Source organism: Helianthus annuus, chromosome 12, assembly GCF_002127325.2.
Source record: "Helianthus annuus cultivar XRQ/B chromosome 12, HanXRQr2.0-SUNRISE, whole genome shotgun sequence".
Lineage (NCBI taxonomy): Eukaryota > Viridiplantae > Streptophyta > Magnoliopsida > Asterales > Asteraceae > Helianthus > Helianthus annuus.
The window spans coordinates 93,076,770-93,086,595 of NC_035444.2; the positions used below are offsets into that span (position 1 = coordinate 93,076,770).

The following is a 9,826-nucleotide window of genomic DNA, read 5'->3' on the forward strand; positions in this document are numbered from 1 at the left end:
AAGCTACGGTAGCTATCGTAGCTTACGGTAGCCTCTGACGAGAAAAGTGTAACTGCCCATTTAAAAGTCGCTTTCAAGTGTCATTTGATATATCTTATCATTGGAGACGTTTTGCAGCAGTTCTAGGGCGAATTTTGGCTTGTGCTAGTACTTGTGAACATTTCTAAACATTTCGGTTTGTGTTTTGATTTGTATGAACGCTAAACTTGTTGGAATGATGATTCACCAAGCGATGTGTAGCTAAACTTTCGATGATCATCTTAGGTTGAAGGTTTTCTCTATGACTTTTAGTTAATTGGTCATCGGGTAACAACCTCGCATTTTCATAATCCGAGTACATAGTTCCCTTTCATCACAACAAACAATTATGCGTGAGTCATGTCTATGTGACTCTTTCTAGTTGGATTTAAGCACGATTATCAATTGAAACCAGAAACCTAAGATAGTCGCTTTCTCCTAATCTGTTTTAACAACCAACCTTTGATTTGCAATTAGTTTAGTTATTTTTAGTTCTTAAAACCCAACAATCAAACTCCTGAATCTTTATTTTTGCAATTTAGTTTAATTTTAGTTAATTTACAAAGCTGCATAATCAGTATACATTCCACAGACTCCCTGTGTTCGATACCCACTTACTGCTAGCTAGTAGTTGTAATTGGTTTAAATTTGCGTGAGACTACGACAACATGTCAAATTTTCGCGTCGTTGCCGGGGAGTAGTGCGCAACGTGTGTTAATTTAGTAGCTTTTGTTCGTTATTTTCGGGTTTACGCTGGTTGTGTTTAGTGTGCAGGTACTACATGTGTATGCATACTAGAGGCTCTCGCAAGTCATCACCATTAGCGTTCGATCCGGAAATTGAAAGAACTTTGCGGCAAAACCGAGTTTTGGTACGAGAAAACAAGATCATTGGTTCACCCATTTTCACCTATTACACCTATAAACATCATGGATCTACCAACTCCCACTACGGGTCAACCTACACCATCTTTTGTATCGTCTTCATCACAACCATCACCAAATACAAACATTCCAAATTCCACCACCAATCCTACTCCAACACATGAAGTTAACCCAACCAACACCACATCACCCGCTACTACCCAAACCGAGCCTACTCTCACCTATAGCCCTTCCTCAACGGTTCCACCATTTTCATATTTTTTTCCAGATTCCTGTCAATTATCTTCTACCTACCCAATACCACCAAGTTCAACTATTGTTCATACTACTTCTACATATCGACCACCGAACCAACCGGGTGTTCACTATTCACCTCCTCAGTTTGTGCAATCTTCAGGTGTATGAGGAGATGGATTTGATGACGGGTATGAAGTAGAATTTAGAGGATACGAAGAAGAGAGTTAGTATTATGGAGGTGATGGAGGCAATTTGGGACCTCAAGGAGGAACGGTTTATCAACAAGAACAACAAGTGCAACAAGTTCAAGAGATGAGTAGGCCACCAACGGGGGTACAACAAATTCGGCCACATGGGCCACAGTTTCAATGGCCAATGCCTTTACAACAAGCTCATCCACAATATCAACAACCCCAATTTCAAAGGCCGATGCAGCAGCTACATATGCAACAACCTCAGTATCAACCACAGTTTGCACCTCAAAGGCCGATGCAAGGGCAAATGGGTCACCCAAGAGTACCATTGGGTGCTCCACGAAGACATCACTGAGAGGTGGTGCAGGGGATCGAAGCTCATTTTAGACCGGTTATCACCAACAACCCTTCACCAGTGGTAATTCCTTATCACCCGGATGGAATGACTTTCGAGGTTAGAACAACCGCACTCCAAAGTTTGCCAAAGTACAAGGGGTTAGCAACGAAATAACCGTACTTTCATTTGGAGACATATGACTCTATTTGCAATACTATTGGAGGGCAAGGCTTTTCTTTGGACGATGTTAAGTTGGTTCTTTTCCAATTTTCCTTGGAGGATAAAGCAAAGAGATGGTTTCATACTTTGCCTTCCGCATCAATTTACACATGGGCAGAAATGCAACAGATCTTTTTGGAGGAATTCTTTACGGCCTAAAAGACAAATGATGCAAGGAGAAGCTTGAGAAGCTTCCAACAACAACCGGGGGAGATGTTTCATGAGGCATTTGAACGGTTCAATATGATGTTGAAAAATTGTCCTCATCATGGTATACAACTTTGGGAGTTGTTGAATGCTTTTCATGAGGGGTTGAGTTCGGAGGATGCTCGTGATTTAATATCAATTACTAACAGTACATTTGGTACCAATTTTGAGCATGATGATTGGGCATTTTTAGAGCAAATGGCGGTTGCATCGAAAAGGAAGGCTCAATCTTCGAGAAGGGAGAGGCATGTTATTACATGACCACAAGTTCATGGGGTAGAGAATGGAACTGTGCAAACAACAAATCAAGTGTACAATGTGTGCAATAATTGTAATGAAATAGGTCATACGGCAGAAGTGTGTTTGGTAGGAGTGGTTAAAGATCAAGTGGAGGAGGTGAATGCTATTCAAGGGGGTGGTCGTAATTTCAACATGAACTCGAACACATACCACCCCGGGTTAAGGAATCATCCCAACTTTTGTTTTGGGAACTCGATGAACCAAGCCAACCCAAATTTCCAAGGTGCTCAAGGAAATTTCGTACCTCGTCAACAACAATATAATCAAGGTAATTATCGAGGTGGAAACAATTTCGGCTACCAAGGTCAATTTCAACAATCGGGTGGTCAAAGTGGTTCTTCGGGTCAAACTTCATCAAGCGGGAATGAATTTATGGATATGCTTCGGGAAATGCAACAAGATATGCAAAAGAGGAATCAACTTGATGAAGTTCGGACGCAAAATGGTGAAGTTCGTGACAAGAGCATTCAAACGTTAACAACTCAAATGGGTCAACTAGCAATGGAGGTGGCGGAGTTAAAAAAAGGTAAAGGTCAACTTCCTAGCGACACTAAGGTAAATCCTTCTCATAACTCATCACGTAATATTCCTATTAACCATGTTAGTGTTTTAAGAAGTGGAAAAGAATTCAAAGCAAATTTGTCATCGGGTTTGGTTGATGGGGTGGTTGAGGATACTACGGGAAATGAATGTGATGAGGATGAAATCTCACCCTCAATTGTGTCCAAGGACTCTAATGTTGAAAAGGTAATTCAAAAACCGGGGTTGGGTGAAATTTTTAAAGATAAAAATGAGGAAGGGGGGCCAAGCCAAATCCCATTTCCATCGGCTTTAACTGACCCGGGTAAGAAAAACTATATTTCAACAAGGGGTCCTTAAAAGAGGAATTGTGGGATGTTTTCAAGCAAGTAAAAGTTAACTTCCCTTTGCTTGACACAATTAAATAAGTGCCCGCTTATGCAAAATTTTTAAAATAATTATCCACACAAAAGAGGCAACAAAAGAAAAAGATGCTTAAGCGGGTTGACTTGACCGGACAAGTTAGTGTGGTGCTTAAAGGGGATCTTCCTCCTAAGCTCCAAGATCCGGGAACGCCGCTAATAAATATTCAAGTTGGGAATTTTCAAATGTCAAAGGCGTTGTTAGTCTTGGAGCCGGAGTGAGTATTTTACTGGGGGGCTTATACGACCAATATGATTTTGGTCCATTAGCACGGGTTGAGACAACGGTGGTTCTCGCCGATTTGTCTCATAAGCTACCCCGAGGGACGGTGCAAGATGTCATAGTCAAAGTTGATGAGTTTTACTATCCTGATGACTTTTTAGTCTTAGATTACTCATCCGTGCACCCAAAACAACAACAAAATGTTACTTTCGGTCGGCCATTTTTTAGCACCGCTCATGCCGTGATTGATTGTCGATTTGGTACAGTCAACATGACATTCGGCAATAGAAAAATGAGATTGAATGTTTACACTAACAATTCTAATTCTATTGGCGTTGATGAGTGCTTTATGGCAGATTTAGTTGACGGATGTGACCTGTATGAGTATGAGGAAGATAGTGTGGACACTTGTTTTTGTGATTTTTCTAAACAGGTACATGCTTGTGCATTGAGGGTTAAGGAGAAAGAACAAGATGCTATGGCACTTAAAGAGGGTCGACCGCCATGGACCCATCAGTTTGAGAGCTTACCGGTGGAAATTAATTCGAGTACGAAACCGTCTTTGGAGGAGCCACCGACATTGGAACTGAAAGACTTGCCAAGCCACATGAAGTATGCATTTTTAGGGGATAATGACACTTTACCGGTCATTATTGCCTCTAATTTGGAGATGGCTCAAGAGCAAGCGTTGTTGAAAGTGTTGAAGGCAAATAAAGAGGCTATTGGGTGGACGACTGCCGACTTGAAAGGAATAGGTCCTTCACAAAGTCATCACAACCGAGGATGCGAAACCAACTAGGGAGGCACAAAGGAGATTGAACCCGAATCTACGAGAAGTGGTAAAAAAAGAGGTAATTAAATGGTTAGACGCGGGTATTATCTATCCTATTTCAGATAGTTCTTGGGTAAGTCCTACCCATGTAGTGCCTAAGAAGGCCGACATTCAAGTTATAAAAGATGAAAATGGTGAACAAATCGCCACCCGACCGGTCAACGGGTGGAGTGTTTGTATTGATTACAGAAAGTTGAATGCCGCCACTTCTAAGGATCATTTCCCTTTACCTTTCATTGACTAAATTATTGAAAAATTATCAGGTCAAAAATATTACTGCTTTTTAGATGGATACTTGGGATATAATCAAATTGCAATTCACCCGGATGACCAACACAAGACCACCTTCACTTGTCTATATGGCACTTTTTCTTTTCGGCGAATGCCATTCGGCTTGTGTAATGCACCGACAACTTTCCAACGATGTATGACGAGTATTTTCTCAGACATGGTTGGGGAGTCGCTTGAGGTATTCATGGATGATTTTTCCATCTTTGGCACAAGTTTTGAAGCTTGTCTCGACGAGTTGCAAAAAGTTTTAAAAAGATGCGTCGAGAAAAATTTGGTGCTAAGTTGGGAGAAAAGTCATTTCATGGTACAAGAGGGTATTGTGTTGGGCCATGTTATTTCGGAAAGGGGGATGGAGGTGGACAAGGCAAAAATTCGGGTAATATCATCTTTGCCTCCACCAAAGAATATTAAGGGGGTGAGGTCATTTTTGGGACATGCGGGTTTTTATCGACGATTTATTAAAGGTTTTAATGTCATTACTAAACTTTTATGTAATTTGTTATTAAAAGATGTCCCTTTTGATTTTACTAATGACTGTTTGCAAGCTTTCAATGTTTTGAAGGAACAGTTGGTAAAAGCTCCCATCTTGCAACCACCGGATTGGTCAAAGTCGTTCGAGATTATGTGTGATGCAAGTGACACAACAATTGGGGCGGTTTTGGGTCAACAGATTGATAAAAGGTCGGTGACAATTTACTATGCTAGCAAGAAGTTGTCCAAGGCGCAACTGAATTACACCACAACCGAAAAGGAGTTGTTAGCGGTGTTGTATGCCTTGGACAAGTTTCGAACATACATATGTGGAAGCAAGGTGATTGTATATCCGGACCATAGTGCGGTTCGGTATTTGATGGAGAAGAAAGATGCGAAGCCCCGTTTGATCCATTGGGTGTTGTTATTGCAAGAGTTTGATTTAGAAATTCGGGATAAAAAAAGGAGGTGAAAATGTAGTGGCAGATCACTTATCCCGAATTCTGGTGGAAGGAGTTGATGATTTAAGTGAAATTAATGAACGGTTTCCTGACGAACAACTATTAGCCGTATCTACCTTTATTGCACCGTGGTATGCTCATTATGTGAATTACTTAGCCACGGGTGCAATCCCAAGCCATTGGACTAAGAAAAGAAGGCAACAATTCATGGTCCAAGTCAAGCAATATATTTGGGATGAACCGGACCTTTTCAAGATTGGGCCCAATCAAGTAATTCGAAGTTGTGTGCCCGAGACAGAAGTGTTAGAGATTTTGAATATGCCCATTCATCCGCTTGTGGGGGTCATTTTAGTGGCCACAAAACGGGCTACCGGGTGCTTACATGTGGGTTTTATTGGCCTACAATTTTCAAGGATGCATGTGAATTTGCCCGGAATTGTGACAATTTCCAAAAGATGGGGAGTATTTCGAAGAAGGATGAGATGCCTTCGCAACCGATTTTGGTGGTTGAGATATTTGATGTGTGGGGCATAGATTTTATGGGCCCCTTTCCAAGCTCGAATGGGTTTTTGTATATTCTAGTGGCGGTGGATTACGTCTCGAAATGGATTGAAGCCATTCCTACTAGAACCAACGATCATTCAGTTGTGTGCAAGTTCGTTCAATCAAACATCTTTGCTCGTTTTGGCATTCCAAGGGTCATAATTAGCGATGGAGGGTCGCATTTTAAAAATTTTTAACTTTGGGAAATTATTGAAGCGGTACAATGTGTACCACCGAATTGCTACGCCATATCATCCGCAAACAAGTGGACAAGTCGAAGTGTCCAACCGTATAATCAAAGAAATTCTCATGAAGACGGTGTGAACGGATAGAAAAGATTGGTCAAGTAAATTGGATGATGTGTTGTGGGCATATAGGATGACCTATAAAACTCCTATTGGTACAACTCCTTACCGATTAGTGTATGGGAAAGGATGTCACTTACCAATGAAGTTAGCTTATCGGGCACATTGGGCAATAAAAACGGTGAACGCGGATTACGATGAAGCGGGTAAGATTCGGAAATTACAGTTGAGCAAGATAGAAGAGGTCCGAGATGAAGCTTATGAGTGTGCGTCGGCGTACAAGGATAAGCTCAAAAAGGTTCATGATGCGAAGATTAGGAAGCGAACCTTTGAAGTGAGCCAGAAAGTGTGGTTGTATAACTCGAGATCGAAGTTATTCGCGGGCAAGCTAAAAAGTAAATGGATGGGTCCATACATGATTACGCGAGTGGGTCAATTTGGTGATGTTGATATTGAAGATGTTCATACGAATGTGAAGCAAACAGTGAATGGACGTCAGCTCAAGCCATATTTGGAAGGCAATGACATCAACAATCTCGAGCTCGACAAGGTGGGCTACATCCTACGCCCGGTAAACGGGGAACAAGCATGAGAGGCCCAGGTTTGGTAGTGTAAATATGTAGTTTAGTTTAATTCTTTGTTTTGTTTAGAATAGTTGCCGTATCCGCTTAAACTTGTGTTCGAGACAAGTGTGGGGACGTTCGTACGAATTTCTCTAACATAGTGTTGAGGACAACACGGGTTTTTCATAGGGGGTAGGGTAATTTCCATGCTTTTCGAAAAATACAAAAACCATAAAAATTAAAAAATTTAAAACTTAAAAAGAAAACAACAAACAACACAAGTTTTTGTCAAAATGAAGTTGCCCAGGTCCTACCGTAAGTTACGGTAGGTACCGTAATTTACGGTAGCCCTGGGAAAAACAAATCCTTACGCTGGAAACCTACTGGTTTACGGTAGGAATTTTTTTGCAAGAAGCTACCGTAAGCTACGGTAGCTATTGTAACTTAAGGTAGCCGCTGGCAGACTAAAAGACGCTGTTAGGAAACTTTATTTGTAAGTATTGAAGAAAATCACAATCAACTGGATCTATGAAGAGATAACAGTCCTGAAGATCACAAGAAGAAGAAGAAGATCAGATAGGACAACTGAAATGCAGAGCATCTACTTCAAAGAATCACAAGTTGATCAAGAGCTGATTTGGATTATCAGAGAAGGTCATTTCTGATGGATCTGATGATATTTCTGATGAAATATCGTCAGTTTCTGATGATTCTGATCATCAGATTTTCTGATGATTTGTTCACCAGAATTTCTGATGAAGTGGTTTATCAGAAATTCTGATGAATACCCCACTTGTCTAAAACCAAGCTCTATCCTGCCACCATGGCCGAAGCAAGTTGGTATTATTGGATATCATGATTAGAAAGGCAACTTGAACATTGGATTCAATGAATATGTCAAATTGCTACTTTTTGCAGGACTTATTGCATGAATAGACTATTGTTTATTCATGTACCCAGCCTTCTATAAATAGAAGGCTCAACCAGCAGAAGCAATTGACTTTGAAGCTTAGCATTCATATACAACACACAAACTCCATTGCCCTTCTCACCCACAAAATTCAAGATTCATTTGTATTAGATAATAATCTTACAATCACCTTGTAAACTATTTTGTTTCAAAGTGATATAAACTTGATAATTCTGTAGGTCTTGTTTCTGAAAGTCTGATTTCCATTTCCGCACATCTTTTCACATCTACTGAAATCACTTGCCATATTACGTGAAAAGAAGTTGTTTAGGCCATACTGGGTCCAACAATTGGTATCAGAGCAGATTGAATAAACTATTTTCAAACGATCAAATCGCTCTTCTTCTTTTCTCTAAATATGGCCAGCTTTCAATCCTGGAATAATGCTTTTAATATTGGTTCTATGTCTAAACCTCCGACTCTGGTCAGAGAGGAATACCCCCAATGGAAAATCAGGATGGTCAATTTCCTAAATGGTCATGACCGAGCTCTGTTTCAATCCATTGAAAAGGGTCCACATATACCAATGACTGATATACCAGCAGTTCCAGCAACTGACCAAACACCAGGAATCCCTACCTCCCGTGCTCCCAAAAGTGAAATAAACCGGAGCGCGGAAGACAAGGATCTGGTGGCTGGGGATGAAAGGGCAAAGTCACTCTTAATAGTGGCAATCCCCAATGACATATTTTCACAAGTTGATGCATGTGCATCAGCTAAGGAAATATGGGATCAGTTGGAAAACCTTTGTGAAGGAGGAGAACGGATGAGAAGAAACAAGAGAACAAACAATGTTTCCTCATATGAGAGGTTTAAAAGTTTACCTAATGAAAGATTAAATGATACATATCAAGGGTTTACAAAACTTTTAAACGAGCTAAAGAAATTTGGTATAACTAAATCAAATGATGAAAGAAACATAAAATTTCTTAATGCTTTACCTAGAGAATGGAGAAGTCTGACCATGACTTTGTCCTCAACCTTAGAACTAGGAAACATGAGTCTTCATGACTTATACAACATCTTGATCCCCAGAGAGGAAGAAATATTTGAAGAAACCATTTAAAGAGGGGGATCTTTAGCTCTTATCTCAAACTCACAAAGACCAACACCTTCCAATGATCCACAACCTTCAAACAGCGAAAGTTTTGAAATTTCTGATACTTCATCAGATTTTTCAGCTTTTGCTGAAGCAATAGCACTGCTCACCAAAACATTTGAGCAAAGGTTGAGGGGAGGATGCCAGAGATACCAGAGAAGTGACAGAGGGAGGATGGATGGAAGATCTAAGGAAGAAATTAGATCTAAGGATAAAGGGAAAGCTGAGGTTGTGTGCTACAAGTGCAAGAAAAGAGGTCACTATGCATCAGAATGCAAGACCAAGAAGCTGAAAGATGTTGCTTATTATGAGAAGAAGCTTGAAGAAACTAAGAAGCAGCAGCAGCAAGTCAGCTTAATTGCAGGGACAGATACATGGCTATCTGATGACTCTTCTGATGAAGAAGAAGAAGAAATGGCCAACTTCTGCCTCATGGCACTTTCTGATGACATACCAGAAACTTCAGGACAACAGGTAAATTTAGACAATCTTGATCTTGACACAAGCTAAATGAGCTCATGTCAGATTTTCTAAATCTGCAAGTTAAACACCAATCAGATAGTGAAAAATCTGATGAGTTTCAAAGGACCATGAACAAAATTATTCTTGAAAACCAATTACTCATAGAAGAAAGTTTAGATCAAAGAGCTAAAATTGAGTTCTATGAAAATGAAAGAAAAGATCTTTACAAGAAAATCAATGATAAAGAAATTAATGTAAGTGTTGGTGCA

At 40.2% G+C, this 9,826-nt stretch overlaps 1 protein-coding gene across 1 annotated transcript; it reads left to right on the forward strand.

Annotated features, from left to right (window-relative positions):
- The first annotated feature begins 2,591 nt into the window (after positions 1–2,591).
- LOC110893213 lies at positions 2,592–7,055 on the forward strand. Its single transcript, XM_035981337.1, has 3 exons — positions 2,592–3,240; positions 3,533–4,172; positions 6,536–7,055. Exons 1-3 carry the CDS (start codon positions 2,592–2,594, stop codon positions 7,053–7,055), a joined length of 1,809 nt encoding a protein of 602 aa, XP_035837230.1.
- Positions 7,056–9,826: the final 2,771 nt, after the last annotated feature.